The 20,921-nt window shown below is 36.1% G+C and overlaps 1 protein-coding gene across 2 annotated transcripts in view; it reads left to right on the forward strand.

The window, feature by feature from the left end:
• LOC106870424 (serine/threonine-protein kinase mTOR) overlaps positions 1-20,921 on the forward strand; it is a 70,321-nt gene that overhangs the window by 26,070 nt on the left and 23,330 nt on the right. For both annotated transcript variants that reach the window (XM_014916489.3, XM_014916491.3), the window contains exons 16-38: positions 30-235; positions 1,312-1,434; positions 2,840-2,923; positions 3,678-3,770; positions 5,093-5,227; positions 6,189-6,351; positions 6,660-6,913; positions 7,869-7,955; positions 8,611-8,891; positions 9,033-9,288; positions 10,336-10,473; positions 11,383-11,525; positions 12,604-12,766; positions 13,326-13,459; positions 13,766-13,844; positions 14,886-15,022; positions 15,720-15,820; positions 17,016-17,131; positions 17,568-17,645; positions 18,677-18,784; positions 19,491-19,616; positions 19,722-19,853; positions 20,107-20,222. In XM_014916489.3, the coding sequence (XP_014771975.1) occupies positions 30-235; positions 1,312-1,434; positions 2,840-2,923; positions 3,678-3,770; positions 5,093-5,227; positions 6,189-6,351; positions 6,660-6,913; positions 7,869-7,955; positions 8,611-8,891; positions 9,033-9,288; positions 10,336-10,473; positions 11,383-11,525; positions 12,604-12,766; positions 13,326-13,459; positions 13,766-13,844; positions 14,886-15,022; positions 15,720-15,820; positions 17,016-17,131; positions 17,568-17,645; positions 18,677-18,784; positions 19,491-19,616; positions 19,722-19,853; positions 20,107-20,222 (3,253 nt within the window). The remainder of the gene's footprint in view (positions 1-29; positions 236-1,311; positions 1,435-2,839; positions 2,924-3,677; positions 3,771-5,092; positions 5,228-6,188; positions 6,352-6,659; positions 6,914-7,868; positions 7,956-8,610; positions 8,892-9,032; positions 9,289-10,335; positions 10,474-11,382; positions 11,526-12,603; positions 12,767-13,325; positions 13,460-13,765; positions 13,845-14,885; positions 15,023-15,719; positions 15,821-17,015; positions 17,132-17,567; positions 17,646-18,676; positions 18,785-19,490; positions 19,617-19,721; positions 19,854-20,106; positions 20,223-20,921) is intronic.

Genomic DNA, 20,921 nt, shown 5'->3' on the forward strand with positions numbered 1-20,921 from the left:
GTGATTTTGTATTCTGTTCCATTTTTCAGAGCCAGAGATCCGCTATTGTGTTCTTTCTGTGCTAGATGAGCGTTTTGACCCACATCTTGCTCAAGCCGAAAACCTGAACGCTCTTTTTGTTGTTCTCAATGATGAAGTCTTTGAGATACGGGAGCTTGCTATTTGCATAATTGGTCGTCTTAGCAACAGAAATCCTGCATATATTATGCCGACATTAAGAAAAACATTAATCCAGGTGAAAAAAAATACTCTTTTATCAATTGTACAGTATATGTATTTTGTTATCATATTGCTTGTTGTTGCTGGTGTTGTGTCTCTCCAGACCAGTCCTGATTGACTGACCTCTCACACCAGGTCATTGGCCAAACAACTCATTGTGAGCCCAGCTGTGGGCCATACTTCTCTGATATGCAACAGATTCTTGTGTCAAATACTGTATGACAGACAGTACTCGCTCTACTTCTCTACTATCCAACCTATTTTTGCATGCCAATTATTGTGGAACTCCAGGTCAACTCTGATCATGCAGGTCTATAATCAAAGATTTTCCAACCATAACCAAGCTTCAGTCATGAATGAAGTTTAATTTAATGTAAATTAATACTTTATTCAAGTGAAACAGTATGTTGCATTAGCTTGTACTGTTGCACTTGAATAAAATATTAATTTACATTAACCCATTACCTCCCATAATTCTATTTACTGGATTTTTTTTATGAAACTTTGATTTCTAGCATAAAACAGCCTTAGAAACACGCTGGAATGATCAAAATAACATTTTAAATAGAAATAAGCGAGATATTGGGTGAAAAATTAGCAAACCTCATTTGAATATCAGAGAAATATACCTAGTAGATATAGCAAAAAGGTTAGATATGTGTAAATATTGACAGATAATTACGAAATTTGTAATTTTTAAGTGATCTCATATGAGATCTCTGGTAGGTAATGGGTTAAATTAAACTTCATTCATGTCTGAAGCTTTAGATTTTGATGTTATTGTTAAATAGAATCAGTAACTGCATAAACCATACCTAACTATCCTTTCAGTGTACCAATGCTTATAAAGGCTATGTTCACTATCCATCTTACTCAAGTTAACTAATACAATGAAAAAAACGTTTTCCTTCTAGATATAAAGGTCTTTGTTGCAAACATTCATATTCTTTTTTCATCAAGTCTTATTAATTTATCCAATTTTACAGATTCACTTTTAAAATTAAAAAAATGCCTTTTTTTTATCTCTTAAATGTTATCAAGATTTGCATACTTTTGGTCATCTTTGTGAAGTATTTGAATTTGTCTTTATAGATTTTGACTGAACTCGAACACAGTGGAGTGGGTCGTAGCAAGGAACAGGCTGCCCGTGTGCTTGGTCATCTCGCCTCCAATGCTTCTCGCTTAATCAGACCGTATGCAGAACCCATTCTCAAGGTTTTACAAATTATCTTTTTTTCTTTTTAAGACAATAGATTTGATGACATCATTAAAAAGCAAAATCATTTCCCTTACCATTTATATATCTTTAACTGTTTTGATCCCAACCTGCCTAGGATCACCCCCAGGTTCTGTTCTACAAGCTTCCTATTTTAAAGTGATCTTAATTAAAAGCTCCCATCAAAGTTTCCTGTTAATTTATGTTCTGAACACTAGTTTAAAAAGTTGTTTTACTAAGTCCCTGATTCTTTTCAAAACTAAATAAGACAAAGGCAGTGTATTTCAATAGAAATATGGTTAAAAAAAAAAAGGGTCATTTTACTTATTGAGCAGATATTATCAGGTGCTCTCAACCAGTAAATGTATCTTAATACCAATACCCTGCTATTATTATATCCTATCACCTCTTCATAGGAAGTTGTAGGAAGGGCTTGCAATTGTAAGAACAACAAAACCATTCATGAAAAGTTGGAAAACTTAATGTAACATTAAAAAAAAAAAAATGAAAGCATTTGACTTAAATATCGTACATTGATACTTCTTTGTACTGAATTCAAGTTCCACTGGTGGTTATGGAATTGATAAAATAATGACCAGGAATTGTGGTTAACTTTCACCATTTCCCACTTTTATAATAAATGGCTTGTGTCTGGTGGAAAGTTATCCTGTCAGTAAGTTATTTTCATAATTTAAATTCCCATGTAACCATGGTAAATGTCCATTGAAGCCAAAGTTTAATCCTTTGACTACAAAATTAAATTTCATGATTATTGCAATAATGATGTTAAATATCTACCAAAAACTAGAATTAGTATTTTTTGCAAATCATGCTGATTCAGAAATTTTGACATACTTTGAAAGAAAAATAAAAATTTCATAAATGAAATTTTCAGTAAAACAATTATTAATGTAATTCATCATTGTTTTAATATCCACTTGGGTCAGATAAAATTTATTGGGACAGATTGTTTATGGCCTGTTGCCCTTCCAGTTGCCAATCCTCATCTAGTCGATATTTTCCCCATGGCCTGACATGTTTCCATAGAAGATTAGAAACATCACCTGCGTGATGGTTGATGTCCATTTATAACTAGCATGTGATATCAACCCTTGGAAAGACACACATATCTATGAGAGGCTTCTTTCAGTTTCCATCTAGCAAATCTACTCCCACTTGGGGCTTTAATAGAAGATGCTTGCTGGAAGTGCCACACAGTGGGATTGATCTCAAAACTGTGTGGTTGGAAAGTAAGCTTCTTCACCACTCGACCATCTCTGTGTAATTATAAACATTTACTTGGGATTACATTGCAATGAAGTCATCACCGTTTATATTGCTTGTCACATATTTTCTAGATTGAATTCACTCCACTTTTCTAATTTTTTTTCTCCAAATCTGAAGGTATTGATTCCCAAGTTAAAAGAACCAGATCCACATCCTGGTGTCACAATCAGTGTATTAGCAGCCATTGGAGAACAAGCTGAGGTAAGACATTTTTTCAAAAGAAACACTGTTTTCTTTGGGAATTGACAGTCAGTAGAGCATCAGACAAATTACCTTCGTCATATTACTTCTGGCTGAAAGTTGGTAGAATCGTTAGCATTGCTGGACAAAAGTGTTAAGTGGCATTTTTGTCTGTCTTCATGTGCTCTGTTGAAATTCTGCTGAGGTTGGCTTTGCCTTTCATCCTGAGATCTTTCAAAACTGATTATTTGCTTTTCTCTCTCCCTAAAGTATTGTTCTGGAGGGTTTATAAACCCTAACTGCCTTTGTTGATGTTTAGTCTCATGTCAGCTCTAATCTTGTCAGCAAAGACAATTTCACTGTGAATATGATATCATTTATTCAGACAGTATATCTCTGTCTATATTATACAATGTTCCTTATCTTTTTAAAAATAGAAATGACAGCTAAATCTCCCTTAAATCACATTACTAACAGGTTGAACAGCCACATTGAAGCTCCTTCACTGGTTCTTCCCTAATTAAAAATCAAATCAGCCTTTTGTCTCTTCAAATATAATAGACTAAATATTATTACTTCTACTGAAGATCAAGATCTGGAAACAGTGTTTGCCTCTCTGCTTTAAGATAGTAATAAATAAAGATCCTTTAAATAACAGATTTCTTGTTACATATTTACTATAATTCTTATTACCAGGTTGTTAAATATTGAAAAAGAATATTATTCTGTAATGTTTCTGATCAAATTTATTTTTGTTTTTTGATATTCTTTTTAGGTCAGTGGTTTGGAGATGAGGAAGTGGGTTGATGAATTATTGCCTATTATTCTGAACACCTTACAGGATCTTACATCTGTTGAGAAGAGAGAAGTAAATATATAATTTTTTCCATAAGAAATTTCTGTTGTAAATGTGTGTGTGTACTGTTAATTCTCTAGTCACGTTTATTTAATTTGATATTCTGTTATCAGTTTTGAAGCAGACTTGGAGTAGAGCGGCCATGTCCTCGATCAGGTTGCAAATGGCAATGGAAGGACTCTCAAGAAAGTTTTCCCTCTGTTAACGGGTGAACAAATCACTGAGACAAGTTTAAAATATCTCAGGGCTGTGTTGATGCATGATGGAAAGCAAGAAGCTGAACTGGATGCTAGAATTGTAGGTGTCCTGGCACAGTAAAGCACTCACTCCTCTTTTACTTGTTTCAGTCATTTGACTGCGGCCATGCTGGAGCACCACCTTTAGTCGAGCAAATCGACCCCCAGGACTTATTCTTTGGAAGCCTAGTACTTATTCTATCGGTCTCTTTTGCCGAACCACTAAGTTACGGGGACGTAAACACACCAGCATCGGTTGTCAAGCAATGCTGGGGGGACAAACACAGACACACAAACATACACACACACACACACACACACACACACACATATACGACGGGCTTCTTTCAGTTTCCATCTACCAAATCCACTCACAAGGCTTTGGTCGGCCCGAGGCTATAGTAGAAGACACTTGCCCAAGGTGCCACACAGTGGGACTGAACCCGGAACCATTTGGTTCATAAGCAAGCTACTTACCACACAGCGACTCCTATGCCTCCATTAGATCCAGAGAAGAGGTCAGTAAAGAAACCAAACTCACTTTCTTCACTTTGGTTTACGTGTCTATCCTCACTTATGGTCATGAAGGTTGGGTTAAGCAGCTGAGATGGGGTTCCTCCAAAGGCTCTCTGGAGTAACCCTATGTAACAGGGTGCACAGCACGAAGATCAGAGTATTTTTCCTGGTTGAGCATTTAGATCTCTGTATTGTGAACTCACTGCTGTAGTAATTTGTATGGACATGTGATCAAAATGTTGCAGGAAAGAATCTCAAGACACATTCTTCAAACTGAGTCAACCAGCAGGTGGCGTAGGGGCAGACCAAGAACAAAATAGTTGAATAATACCCATACTTTCAGATGGTCATGTTTGAGAATCCAACCTGAAAGTCGAATGATAGTTGCTTCTGATAAAACCTTATGGAAGAAGTGCCTGAGGATCTCTCGGCCCTCCCAGGGATGGTAGGCAGAGAAGATGAATGGACGGAAACTATTGTTTATGCACTTTTTGAAAAGTGGATTAAATTAGGAGGTAAATGAATTGTGTTGCTAATTAGCAGTTTATTTTAAAAATTAACTTGAAATATTTTCTATTTCAGGTTTCTCTTTGGACTTTAGGCCAATTGATTGAGAGCACTGGCTATGTTGTAGAACCTTACCAAAAATATCCTGCTCTATTGGGAATTCTTCTTAATTTCATGAAAACAGAGCAGACACATAGTGTCAGACGAGAGGTTAGTATGATTGTGTATGTCATATTTTCTGGCATACAAGTGGGCATAGTATATAATGTAAATTTGTGTAAATATTCAAATATCATCACTTTCCAAATCCTGCTGCATTTTACATGGAGCTTTTGGTCCTCCGAAGTTGCTTTGGTGTGTAAGTTGACCTGTCTGTTTTTGGCTGTAAAAATTTAAGTCTGAAATATTTGGTGTGCTGGAAAAAGCAGTATGTGAAAGGTACATAGTAGATGCAAGCTTAGAGACCATTTAATGAAGATTATAGTAAAAATACAAGTACAGGTTAAGGACATTGTTTGAAGGAGAGTGAATTCAGTTGGAACGTTTGCTTTTCTGGCATTGATATTTTGTAACCTAATGTGAAATCACTACTACACATGGAATCTCTGTATGCTTTTTCTTATTAATTAAACTGGTGAGGAGGTTCTGTTGATAAACTCCTTAGACCTGCTTTGATTGGAGGATGAAGATGAAAGTACGAGGTTTTGTGTTCAGTTTGAATTGTTGCTGGTTATTATTGGCAGAGGATGAATCAGAGATGTGGTTATGATAGACAGGATTGAGTAAGGGATTGGTCTTAAGGTGTATCAAATGACAGAACCATAGACAACAACTAGGCTGTGGGGTCAGTGATTGATCTATGCTGGCACATTGTAATATGGATGGCATTAGGAAGGGCATCCAGCTGTAGAAACCATGCCAAAGATGACACTGGAACTCAGTTGGACTGTCCGACCCATGCCAGCAAGCGGATATTAAATGATGGTGATGATGGGGACATTTGTGGAATGCCGTTCAGTAATTCAGGGTCAGTGAGTATTGAGCTAGAAAAGGCTAACATCTGCAAGTCTATGTTAATAATTGTAACTATCAGCTCCTATATTGAATATTCTTTGATATTTGAGCTGAAAATTAGAGATATTGCTAATTGGGTTCTTTTTGTTATTTTCAGGTTGTACGTGTGCTGGGTATCCTGGGAGCATTGGATCCCCATAAAAACAAATTAAATGTGAGTCGAATGAAAGAAGAATCTGGATTGACTCTGAGTGGCGCCTCAATTGACTCGTTTGTGATTAACAAGTCTTCTAGTGATTCACAAACATCAATTCCTCTGGGTGAGAATCTATAATATTTTATTTAGTCGATGATGTCCTCTACTTGTAATGAATCTATGAATTTTTTTACTGGGTGAGGGTATCTGACTTTGAAAGACCCATAACACCTAACGATCCCAGAAAAAATTACTGATGATGAATCCAGGTGCATGACGGGATGATGTAGGGGGAAAACTGACTCCATCTTCCCTCTCATAATTACCCTTCATTGTCATTACCAGCATCACTGTTATGACCATCATCACATTTGTGCTTGCAAAGCATTATATCCATGTATTAATAATTCTAATTTGGTTTGTTTGTTGTAGCTGACTACAGTACCAATGAACTTCTAGTAATGATGGGTGCTCCAACCTCCTTAGAAGACTTCTACCCTGCTGTTGTTGTGTCGGCACTGATGAGGATAATGCGTAAGGCTTGCTTTAGCTCGGACCACTCTTTACTCATCCAGTCTATTTCATTCATATTTAAAAGTCTTGGGTCTAGAAATGTACCCTACTTTGACCAGATTGTTAATGCATATGTGACAGTCACCCGCAAAGCTGAAGTTAATGTGAAAGAGGTTTGTAATTCTGTTCTGTATCTCTGTTTTATTCATTTAATATACATTTCCACTAGTTTTACTCACTTTTTCCCCATATTAATGCAATTGGGATGGTTTTTGTTAATTTCAATATTTGTGTATTGCTTGACTGTTGACTTCTTTTTTTTTTATTGCTGACCTCTTTGACTTAGAGTGGAACCTGTTATCAGTTAGCTAGACTGAGGAGTGTCAGTAAGAAAGACTGGGGCATGGTCAACAAGTGAGACGGAGGGGGTGGGGCCAACAAGCAAGAGTGAGGCAAGATGTTGATCAAAATTAAAATCGCATCAACACGGAGACCACCGATACCAACCTAAGATACAATTTATAGAATATGTATATGACATGTTTTCTGGAGACAAAACAATAGTTTAAATTACTGACATTGTGGTCTGTGGTACAGCATTGTATCCTTATCCTTCACAGCATTTATACACTCTTCGATATTTAACTCTTTCATAATCATATTTTGAATGAAATGCATAGAGGTCGACAATGATCTTCACTTCATTCCGGAATTGATGTTAAATATCGACCAAAAAATAGAATTGGTATTTCCTGCAACTCACATTGCTTCAATAAACTTGACATATCTCAAAAAAATAGTTTCAAACATTACATTCTTCAACAAAAGATAGATCAGTATAATATAAAACTGCTTTCTACAATAAAGACAAATGGCTTCTTTTTTTTTTTTTTTGAGTGGCTATGTCTTATTTCCAGAGTAAAAGGATTATTTATACTAAGAGTTCACACTCGATTATAGCAGAAAAGGGTTTGTCAGCAAATGTTGACAGTCTTCTACTGTTGAAATAATACTCACGTATCCAAAGTTTCAAAGTTTTCCATGTTAAAATCTTGCTTTGGTGTTAATTTGTTTCTAATGAAAATTATTCTGTTATCTGATTAATTTCTCCTTTATTTCTCGTTACAGTTCATGTTCCAGCAACTGGGATTTTTAGTCACCTTTGCTAAACAACATGTGCGGAACTTTCTGGGAGATATTTTCCAACTAATTAAGGTAAGATATTGGAAATAGTCTCAGCAATTATTATTATTATTAGCATGCCAGATAAATTCCAGTTGAGTACTGGGGTCTATGTAATTGACTTGACCCTTCCCCTCAAAATTATTGGCCTTTTGCCAAAATTAGAATTATTGTTATTGTTTAGCCCTTGGTCATCTCTGACTGACCAGACCTATGGATATACTTAAGATATTTAAGCCATAACCAATGTGTGATTAAATGTCTACCACCACTTGCTCTTAATTCATTAGTTTTAATGTCATTTGTAAGTCTGTGTGGCACCTTGGGTAAATCTCTTCTAATAGCCCCAAGCTGACCAGTCTTGTAAGTGAATTTGGTGGACGGAAAATGTGAGCAAGCGCCTTGTTTGTGTATGTGTGTGTTTGCACATGTACACATGTCTGTCTTTGTCTCTCTCTCTCTCTCTCTTAGCATTGCTTGACAACTGGTTTTGGTTTATGTCTCCATGACTTAGCAGTTTGGCGAAAGAGATCAACAGACAAAATACCAGACTTTAAAAAATGGGTTGATTTGCTCAGCTAAAACCTTTCAAGGTGATGCCCCAGCATGGCTGCAACCCAATGACTGAAATAAGTAAAATGCATGTATTATATAATCCAATGTAATGTTTCTTTGTTTTTCTTTCCAGGAAAATTGGACTATGAAAAGCCAAGATCAGAATATATATCTATCGTTGTTAGAACAGTTAGTGCACGCTGTTGGCTCTGAAGTAAAACCTCATCTTCCACAAATTGTACCTCAGATCTTACGTATACTAATGTATGATACAAGTAAACAAAGAGAATACACTTTGCAACTGCTTGAAGTCCTCCAGTTATTTGGTTCCAGTTTGGATGATTGCCTTCATGTACTTTTGCCCTACATCATTAAATTGTTTGACTCTAATGATGTTCCTCTCAATGTTCGCAAGTAAGTTTGCATTATCTTTTACTCATATCCTAGATTGTTAAGTAAACATTTCACCAAGTTCAGTTGTCTATAATTGAATTAAGTTTTATATGAAAATGTTTGTGTATCTCCATTGTTTCATTATGTTTTTTTTTCTTTCAGAATGGCTTTAGAAACTGTTGATGTCTTTACTGAAGATTTAGACATGACAGATTTTGCATCTCGCTTGGTTCATTCTTTTGTCCGTACCATTGATTCAACCCCAGAACTAATACCTACCACTATGGACACTATGTGTTCTATGATGCTTCAATTGGGACAAAAATTCCTCCTGTTTGTACCTATGGTTAACAAAACAGTGGTTCGACACAAAATTGTCCATCAACGATTCGAAATTATTCTCACCAAGATCACCAAAGTAAGTTTTTGAATTTGTATGTGACACCAGTACAGTAGAATTCCAGACTTAGCTGCAACCCTCTTTGCTGCTGTACTAATTTACTTGGGACATCCTTGTTATATAATGGAACCATGTTTTCTACATTTCTATTATATAATGGACCCATCAACTTTTGTGAGAATTATCTTTAGATTTTCATCATCATCATCATCATCATCATTTAACGTCCACTTTCCATGCTAGCATGGGTTGGACGATTTGACTGAGGACTGGTGGAATCCGAAGGCTGCACCAGGCTCCAATCTGATTTAGCAGAGTTTCTACAGCTGGATGCCCTTCCTAATGCCAACCATTCTGAGAGTGTAGTAGGTGCTTTTACATGTCACCCTCATGAAGGCCAGTCAGGCGATTTATTGCTTATTGTACAGGCACCGTTTAGCAATATATTCATGTCTAATTGTTGCCTTATTGGTGGGAACACTTGATGTATCATTTGAGGCATGGAAAGTGCCATGACATTATTTGCATCATTTAATTAAAAAATTATTAAAATTGATTAGTTTTATAAGGTTATATTAAATAATCTGACGACTGCCATAAGCACAGGCATGGCTGGGTAGTTGAAGTTTGCTTTCCAACCATATGGTCTTGCATTCAGTCCCACTGCTCAGTACCTCGGGCAAATGTCCTCTCCTATAGCCTTGGGTCAAGCAAAGCCTTGTGAGTGGATTTGGTAGTCAGAAACTGAAAGAAACCTGTTGTGTGTCTGTGTTTATCTAAATATGTGTGTGTGTGTGTGCTGTTTGTCTCCCAACACTGGACAACTGGTGTTGGTTTGTTTACATCTCCATAAATTATTGGTCCAGCATAAAAAATTAAATAGAAGAAACACAAGGCTTAAAAGAAAGTACTGCGGTTGATTTGTTCATCTAAACCCTTGAAAGCAATGCCCCAGCATGGTCGCAATCCACTGATTGAAACAAGCAAAAGATAAAAGATAGTTATTTTATACTAAAATTATTTGATCGTTTTTATGAAGTTCATTTTTTTGTGTGTGTTTTTCAGGGTGGCCTAGGTGATGAAGCTCCTGAAGGACTGTTAACTAGGCGACGACAGAGGAAAAGGAAAGATTCAAATGCTGAAAATACTTCTGAGTTACCAATGAGCAAAAAATTACATGTATTTTTTACCAATTTGCAGAAGGTAACAAAAAACCAAAACCATTGCCATACTTTTCGGTTTTGTAGGTTTAGTTGCAGAAAACTGAAGTAAAAACACTGTGTGTGTGTGTGTGTGTGTGTGTGTGTGTGTGTGTGTGTGTGTGTGTGTGTGTGTGTGTGATGAGATAACCAGTAATCACATAAAATTGCAGGTTTTACGTCGGAGAAGGATGCTGTCACAACAGCTAAGGGTCCTTCACTCCTGGTTGTTTATACTAATTTGCCCATAGCTGGGACTCTGACAGGTCCTACTACTCCAGGTCAGAGTAGACCTGGAAACTACAATAGCTAAGAGGTGGTTTCACCCTCCACAAATCCCTGGAACTCCTGAACCATGCTTCCATTACCAGATGCAGTTTAAAGTCATACCCAGGACAGATATGCATATGTATGTGAGTATGTATATTTCATTTAATTAGAAGAAATACTGAAAAGTGAAGGGGAATTTTTCCAAGATTTAGCAGTTCTGCATGGGGCATGATAAATTAAGATACGTCCATGGACTTATTTACAAAATCAAAGCGAACATGAATTCACAGAGAAAATAGGACAACTCTGTAAGGTATGAATTGCATTGCACAAGAATTGCTCGACTAGTAGTCAGTGTCTGTTATTCTGATCAGGTTCCACAGTCTACAATTTGGTGGACATCATATTGCTAGGCTTGACTGACTGCTGAGTTCAAGAAATGTTTAAATCCTTGCATTCTATTAATTGGAGGAAGTCAATCAAAATGATTTGCTAATCATTAATTCACATGCACATTTTCATTGTCTTTTTTCTTTTTTTGGTAATGTGTATGGTTTGAAACATTTGAATATTAAAATAAGTGGAAAATAATTCTAATGATGAAAATTGAGGTTAATTACCATTGGCTATTTTCAAATTTCAGGTCCTCACGCCAGCTCGACGGGTTTCTAAAGAAGACTGGAATGAGTGGCTACGACAATTAAATATTGAGCTTTTAAAAGAGTCCCCAGTGCCATCGTTACGTTCATGTTGGGCTCTGGCTCAAGTACACAACCAACTAGCAAGGTGAGCTGTTCAGTGTTGATATATCTCCTTTATTAGTTGGTTCTAAGTTTGTCTCTTGTGTGATACTTATGACTCATTGGATTAAAATCAGAGAAACAGTCACAAGAGGCATGCTGGTTGACAAGAGCTAGCGAGGGAACTCATTTCTCCCAAAGAAAGGCCCACTCTGAAATACCAGAACTTGCCTCTCTTCACAGCAGGTGAACTCAGGCTGTTCTATAAATTTTGTTCCAAATTTACTTAACTGAAGAATCAATCAAGTTTAATTCTTGAACCTTTTTGATACCATTTCACCTGAGACCCTACAGCAAGACACCTGTTCCTGCCTGTCTGTTACACTAACTTTTCATCATCTGACACAAGATCACCTCCTCCAATGCCCTCTCAAAGATTCCTTGCAAAGTTACTTGGTGATCCTGCCAGTGCAGGTGCCACTTAAAAAGCACCCAGTCCACACTGTAAAGTGGTTGGCATTTGGAAGGGCATCCAGCTGTAACAGTCATGTCAAAACTGACCTCGCCTGTGCTGGTGTCACAAAAAGCACTCAATCCACTGTGCTGCAGTGTGGTTGGAGTTAGGGCATCCATGGCAACAGAAACATGGTAATGAAATGGTCAATTCTATAATGATTTGCACACAATTGGTGTCTATTTATTTACCTTTGTTTTTCAATGTCAGAAACTGAATGCAAAGAAAGTTGTCTGTTAAGTCTCTTGTGATGTTGTAGCTGACCTAAAGCTAACACAGACAGTAAATTTTGTCTCATAAAACACAGAAAATTAACAATGATAAGACCAGTTTCAATTTCTATCACTGACCAAATAAAAGTGTAAATTGTTAATGTTTTTGTATAAGTATGGGTTTTTTATCTTTGTCATTATTTTAAAGCTATATTTCTAAGATACACTATGTTTGAATGTTTCAATTATTTACTGTGAAAAAAAAAATACAATTAAAAAGTAAATTTTATTCATTAAAAAAAAAAAAGTAGTATGTGGTATTGTATGTTTCAAAGTCTTAATTCCAATCTAATTTCAATGTCTGTCTGTCTTGTTCTCCCTCTTTATTCGAATGGTAGAGATTTGTTAAACCCAGCCTTTGTATCCTGTTGGACTAACCTCAATGAAAGTCAGCAGGATGAGCTAGTGCAATGTCTGGAGAATGCACTAAATTCTCAGGAGATTCCAGAGGTCACACAAACACTTCTGAATTTAGCTGAATTTGTTGAACACTGTGATAAGGTTCGTGAGGATTTTTCATCTTCAAGCTTTGCTCCATGAAATTTGGCATTTAAAATTATTTTACATTTTGAATATCAGTTATTTTTGTCATTCTTGGCACAATCTTAGTATCAGTTCCGTATTTCTGTAATTCTTATAATTGTCAGTTATGTTTTCCTCATTTCCTGTGAATTTATGGTCAGTGACTTCTTCAGGTCAGATATGGTACCTTTTCCACTAATCTTCTGCTTCCATCAGTCAAACTCTGTGTCACCCACCATCAGTCAGCCTTTACTTCATCTATCATCTGTCAACTTCTACCTCAAACCATCATCAATCAACTTCTACTTCATCCATCAACTCTACTTCATCTGTCATCAGTCTAACCCTACCTGAAGCCGTCATCAGTCTAACCCTACCTGAAGTCGTCATTACCCAACCTCTGTACAAGTGTTTGTCAAGCCTTTGTTCAAATCATTTAATAAAATGTTAAACAGTTCTGACTACTATTTTTATTTTGTTTTGTTATTATTTCTCATTTTATAAATTTTATTTTGTTTAACATTTATTTGTTGTTTAGGGTCCCCTACCGTTGGAGCTAAAGGTCTTGTCTCAACGAGCAATGCGGTGTCGTGCCTACGCAAAAGCATTGCACTACAAAGAGGATGAATTCCATCGAGCTCATACACGAGAGACACTTGAAGCCCTCATCAGGTAACTTCATCATCCATTATTATTATTATTATTATATCACCACCATTGTCATTACTAATACAACTATTATTATTCTTACTATCACTATGATTAACCACATCGCTATTATCTCCACTACCACAACTGTTGTTGTTCAGAATCACCAATATCATAACCATTTTTGCTTTCACTACTCTCACCACCTCAACAAATTTCATCTCTCCTTATTTCTCATTTGTTTCATTATGTTCATTATGTCCACTGATGAAATTATGTAAAGCACCAACTGGGCTATTTTCCCATATGTTCCCTCTTCAATTATTCCAGCATCAACAACAAACTTCAACAGCACGAAGCAGCCGCTGGAGTTCTTGAATATGCTCGGAAGAACCGTCTTGCAGATTTGGTTAGTATTTTAGTTTTTCTTTGAGTTAGTTGACATTCATTTAACTTGTTTGGAGACAACAGACTTTATAAGAACTAAATATAACAATTCCTTCTTGTTTCTTGTTTGATAAATTGCAGGAACTTTGGCTTTTTTTTTTTCTTTTACATCCTCAAGTTTCAGATTATTTTTTGTGTGATTTCAAATATATTGATGCTTCCAGGGCAGTTGTTTTTATTAGTGAAGACGATTATCTGACGTGCCTGGGGTCACAATGCAATTTATGTCAAAGCTTTTGGAATAGATGAGAAATCAATAACTTTTTTTCATTTTTATATTTACATTTGTTCACGGCCCACATGTATCGTATACATCATAACTTTTATATCATATACATCATAAATATTTCAATATATGCCCTCATTTTCATCAATGATAATGCTTATGAAGGCAAATATTAAACAAATCATGGCCCAAAAGACTATCTAAAAGCCACTCACCAGTTCTCAAATATATGTACATAAAATTTTCAAAAATGTTTAGAAAAGGTTTGAGACCCTTAAGACACCTCAGTCTCCTCTATTGCTAACCCTGGAATAGATGAGTAACTTAACACATTGACCGTACAGCCAAGTATTGTATTGAAGTATGATCATCCTCATTTAATATCCATTATCCATGCTTACCTAGGTTGGGCAGTTTGATGGGAATTGGCAAGTCAGAAGACTGTACCAAGCTTTACTGTCTGCTTTGGCATGGTTTCAATGGCCGGATGATCTTCCTAATGCCAGCCACTTTACAGAGTGGCTTGGGTGCTTTTTACACCTGCACCAACACTAGTGAGGCCACCAGCTAACCTCCAAGACATGACTCCTGAATTGAGAGGGGAGTAGTTATAAAGGAGGAAAGGGTAAAATGTGATTGAGGGACAGGAACGAGTGTCTTGCCGGTGAGGAAATATGTGTCTACCCCAGTTGGAAAAGAGAAAGATGTGATGTTGAGTCAATGAGAAATAATTTAGTTTTTTTTGTTTTTGTTTTATATCTTTGATTTTTGTTTCAGATCGAGGAAACTTGGTATGAGAAGCTGCATGAATGGGAAAAGGCTTTGAAAGCCTATGAGAAGAAACAAGAAACTCATCCTGATGACAAGAATTGCATTCTTGGAAGAATGCGTTGTCTAGAAGCTTTAGCAGAATGGTAGGTTAATACTGAAATTAGAACTAGCTGTGGTTGTGAGGTTAAGGAGTTTGATTCTTAACCACATGGATTTTAGGTTCAATTCCAGTACAAAGCAGCTTGGGTGCCTTTTACTGCACCCCCATCTTGACCAAGGGAATTTGGTAAAAGGAAATTGCAGGAAGCCATATATATATATAGAGAGACACACATACATGTATGTCTGTCTGTGCCTGCATTTATATGAATGTTATTTCATGGTTGTCACCAGTTGAGCAAAGCAATGGTGATACAGCTATTCCTTGTCAACATTACGGCTACTTGCTTTGCACTTTCAGAGACCTGCAAAATAAATAAGCTTGTACTCAGAAGCAGGTAAGGATTAGCAATCCTTATGTAAGTGTTCAGTAGATGGAAACTGTAAGTAGCCAGGTGTATCTATCTATCTGTCTGTACACAGTTACTTAATTTGAGTGGAATGTTCTTTTCATTTTCTTTTTAGGATAAGAAATGTATCTGAAAGGTATTTTCTATTTGCTTTTGTTATTTTGTTTGTTCCCTTTTACATATTAAAGGTAGATGGATTTGGTATCTCGGTTAACAAATCTTTCTCTATGTGGCAGGATTTGAACTCAGACATATGAAACAAACTGTTCTGATGCATTTACCCTGGCTCTACATGTTCTAATTTAATGTTTTCTTTGTTGTTTTTCTTTAGGGGTTCCCTGAACCAACTTGCTAGTGATACATGGTGTATAGCAAACGATGAGCTCCGAACTAAGATGGCTCAGTTAGCTACTGCAGCTGCCTGGGGTCTAGGTTTGTTAATCCTATTTTTTACCTTCCACAAGAATAACAATTTCCACTAACTTTAACTTATGCTGGCTACTAAGGGATTTTCTATTCATCTAATAAAGTATTTTTATAAGTTACATGTACAACAATGCAATGGTGTATGACAGTGTGATAGTGTCTGACGGCAGTGTCTGGTAGTATAACCCTTTGGTTACATAATTAAATTTTATGGTTATCTCTGTCATCATCATCATCATCATCGTTTGACGTCCGCTTTCCATGCTAGCATGGGTTGGATGATTTGACTGAGGACTGGTGAACCAGATGGCTACACCAGGCTCTAATCTGATCTGGCAGAGTTTCTACAGCTGGATGCCCTTCCTAACGCCAACCACTCCAAGTGTATAGTGGGTGCTTTTACGTGCCACCGGCACGAGGGCCAGTCCGTTGGTACTGGCAACGGCCACGCTCGAAATGGTGTTTTTACGTGCCACCTGCACAGGAGCCAGTCCAACAGCGCTGGCAACGACCTCGCTCGAATGTTTTGTTCACATGCCTCCGGCACAAGTGCCAGTAAGGCAACGCTGGTAACGATCACGCTAAAATGGTGCTTTTTACGTGCCACCGGTACAGAAGCCAGACAGCTGCTCTGGCAGTGATCCTGCTCGGAGGGTGCTGTTGGCGCTCCACTGGCACGAGTACCAGTCATTAATTTGGTTCAGTTACGGTTTCATTTGCCCCAACAGGTCTTCGCAAGCAGGGATTTGTGTCCAAATAAGGAAAGGTATGCATAAGTAGGCTGGCTACACCCTGGTAATGGCCATGGGTTATGGCCTGACTTGTCTTGCCGGGTCTTCTCATGCACAGCATATTTCCAAAGTTCTTGGTCACTAGTCATTGCCTCAGTGAGGCCTAATGTTCGAAGGTGGAAAAAATAATTAAGAAGATCTTAAAAATTGGCATTTGTAAAATGTATCACTGGGGGTGTCTCCACTTCTTGCTGTATAAAGAAGCTTTTTTTTTTTTATTTATCAAAGCCAGGGGGTTAGGGGTGTAAAACAGCTTTCTGCAATTAGAAGTAATAAAGTTTTGAGTGGAAAATCTGCTTTCCACATTCAAAGGGTTAATGTTAGATGTGATGTGTAGGACAGTGTAGAGCAGCCAATGTGACAATGTATGGCAGTGTAATTATCTTTGTATCTTTTCCATTTGCTAAAAGGGGATTGGAATAGTATGGAAGACTACCTGACGTTCATCCCAAGGAACACTTATGAAAACTTCTTCTATAGAGCCGTCTTTTCTGTTCACAATGAAAACTATTCCCAAGCTTTTCAGGTAAACTTTGTTTTATTATCATCTCTTATATAAAATTGGCCAAAATCAATCTGGAGTGGGATGATGAGGGGGTGGGGTTCTAGAAAAACTTTTCTAAATTTTTTTCATAGAAAGATGCCCCTCTCCATCATTTTGAAAGTTGTGGTTAAAAAGAAATGGGGGGAAAATCCCCGTCAAAACAGAGTGGTTGCAGCTTGTTTGATTTTCCTGATCTGAAACCCTTATCCCCGCCACCTTCGAAAAAATTTCCCCCACAAATTTCTTTATAATCTATGCCTTTTGAAAAGTATTTGTGTAAAATTTCACTAAAACATATCCATTTTCCTGAAAGTTATGAGGGGGGAAAAAGTCAGATCATGTGAATTTTATTATTATTATCAATAATTTTATTATTATTATTATTATTATCAATATCTATATTTCTATTTTCCATAAGTTTATTGACAAAGCCAGGGATATTTTAGACACAGAGTTAACAGCAATGGCAGGAGAAAGCTATGCAAGAGCATATGGGGTAAGTTTTTACAGTTTATTTTACACCAGAATATACTTTTGTGTGTTGTTTTACATTTACTTGTAAGGGTTTTTGTTGAAATCATTTTTACAGCTGTAGAAGTACAGGTATGAATGTGTGGTTGTGAAGTTTCCTTCCCAGATATGTGGTTTGGAATTCATTCTTACTGCATGGTGCTTTAGGCAACTGTCTTCTACTGTAGAGCCGGACAACCAAAATTTTAGTATATTTTGTCCACAGAAACTGGAAGAAGCCTGTTGTGTGTATGGGTATGTAAATTAAGTAGGTGATGCTGTTATATAATCTCCACTGTTTGGAACTGACATTTATTCCATTTATGACTTGTTCTAACTGTAAATTTTGGTCTGAAAATTTGACTTGTATGCCAGAAAACATGGTATATGATACAATTTACTGATGCAACAAGCATGCAATAGCATCAGTTTTCTGTCTTGAACTGGGATGCAGTACTAGGACACCTCAGAAAAGATAACTTGCAGTCAACTTGGTGTATTGCATGAAAGTCTTGGCTTTTGGCTCATCTTTTAGAATTATTTGAAGTTCTTTCTTGTTCTGTTATCTCAATTTGGCAATATATTTCAGTACATTTGAAACCAATTTTTAATACAACTGTCAGTCAGAGATGAAATATATTTTTTAAAAAAGACACTTTAGTGGGTTAAATAGAGATCTGGTCATTTAATTATAATCCAACTTGATGAAATGGTCAAAATAGTTGGTTATGGAAATGGTCAAAACTACCTTGTAGATAGAGTTTTAAAAAAAATTTTTTTTTTTAAGTTTTCTTTTTCCCTAAATAATGTTTCCATTGATGAAAGCTTTAGCAGAGTGGTAAACTTCCAGAGAGCCAAATATGTGAATTGGTTTCATTTCCCAATGCAAATCATTTCACTTGCATTGTAGTGCTCTTAAGAACGGCATAAATGTTGAGGCTTTCCAATGAATTTGCTTCTAAATTTGTTGACTTATGTGATTCCTATGTAGAAAAAATGAATGTTTGTCTGTTGTAGCCAATGGTAAATGCTCAGATGTTATCTGAACTGGAGGAAGTAATTCAGTACAAATTGATACCAGAACGGCGAGATGTTATTAAACAGATGTGGTGGGACCGATTACAGGTAATTATGAAACATTACTGACTCTTTATTGTCAAATTGAAATGTTTTTCATTATATAAAGGTTAATTCAATGGTGACAAACTTTCTAAAAGTTGATGTTTAACACCCAACATGAATAATTTTCTTTTAATATTAGTACTGTCATTGATAAAGTACAAGCATCTCTCCTTTTACAATGAAATGTTTCTTCTCTACCTGGAGAAACCAATTTTCTAAAACCTAATGGTATATTTACGGTAGATGGTACATTATGGAATTCGGATTACTCGGTCATAAATTCATTGTTTTGAATTAATCATGCATTCTCATAACTTTGAGGTTTCAATGAAGTGATTGTTTATTTTTAGAATGACATTGTAGGGTATGTGTGAGAGGCCAGACCTGGCAACTTTGTATATACACACCAGGTAGAATATTTTGGCCAGATACGGCCAGTTTATATGTAAAAGTGTCAGAAATATGATTTCTTTTTTTAAATTAGCCATTAACTCACTAAAAACTCATTAAAAACTGCATAATTTATGTCTACTAAATACATTATTATTTCTTTTAAAACGATGGTGTCTATTTACTTTTGAAATACCTGTGTATATTATGGGGCATTGCTGTAAAAAGACAAAAGGAGAGGAGGGGGAAAAAAAGTGAAAATTTCTAGATTTAGGGTTAATGTTTATCTATCAGTGTTCTATTTGTTATTACTATACAGGGTTGTCAAAGGGTTGTTGAAGACTGGCAGAAAATTATACAAGTTCGATCATTGGTAATTAGTCCTCTGGAAGGAGTCAAAACATGGTTGAAATATGCCAGTCTTTGTCGGAAGAGTGGCCGGCTGGTAAGTTAAAGTTTCTTGACTTATTAATTCGTTTGTGTGTGTGTATACACACATACACACGTTATTGTTGCTAATCTTTTTTTTTTTTTAAATTTTATTTTGCAGGCCCTGTCACAGAAGACCCTCGAGATGTTAATGGGTGTAGATCTCTCCAAACAAAGCAACAACAATTTACCTACAGATATGCCAATGGTTACATTTGCATACATCAAACATATGTGGCTCTGTAATCAAAAGGTAAATTTATTACTAAAATTCCCATGAAACAGCTGAGAGTGTGTGTATGAGTCAATGGTCTTTAATTCAACTTCATATTCTTTGTGGTTAAGTTTTAGTTTTATCCCACAACTACTTTCACTGTTGTGTTAATTTAGGATTGGTATTTCTGCCTTTTTTTTTTTTTTTTCTTCCTAAACTCGTTAAAGAACTTTCATAACATACTCATCAAAAATGCAATATAAATTCTCATCTGTTTTTATTAATTATACAGCAAGACAGTTTTGCAGCCTTGCAACAATTTATTCATCAAACCCAACGACAGAGTGAAGTCCTGCTGTCCACTGGAGATGCGGCTGCTGTCACTGAACTTCGTAAACTATTAGCCAGGTAAGATCATTTTTAATCGTTCTATGTTGCATGCCTGAAAATACAGCACATGATTTCACCAAGTTGAATTTTGCAGACCAAAATTTACAGCCAAAAAAAAAAAAAAAAAGATAGGTTAACTTATACATCAAGATGACTTTGGAGGACCAGAAATTCCATGTGAAATACAGCAGAAGTTTGAAAGATAGTGATGGTGTTTGAATGCTTAAACTGTATTCTATGTTGACTTGTATGCTGGGAAATATTGTAAATCATTGCATGAAATCACATCCACAGGTTTAGGCTTGGATAGTGACATAAGAAAGTTGAATGTTTTGATCCAGCAGAGAATTGGGGCAGGTGTAAGGGGAACCAATTCCAGTATATTATTTACTGCTTTCTGAATTTGTCTCTAAAGATAGTAAAAGATTGGTATTTCTGTCACATCAAAAAGTTAGAGCTGGGAATTTCCATTGCAAACCTTTTTTTTTTTCTTCTTAATTTACAAATAAATTTTATAAGAAAAATGAGGTGTTTTTAATTTATATAAAATTCATGTAGTCACTACAGTAGATGAACAAGTAAAACATTAGTTCTATTATAACTGATTGATTTTATGTTAGACAATTGCATGTTAGTGGTGTCAGACATAGCATGCTGACCATTATATAACTTGTTTTATTCTCTTCTGCACATTACATTTTTATTCTTCTCTGCCGT

The sequence above is a fragment of the Octopus bimaculoides genome, chromosome 12 (assembly GCF_046866305.1).
Source record: "Octopus bimaculoides isolate indiv1 chromosome 12, ASM4686630v1, whole genome shotgun sequence".
Lineage (NCBI taxonomy): Eukaryota > Metazoa > Mollusca > Cephalopoda > Octopoda > Octopodidae > Octopus > Octopus bimaculoides.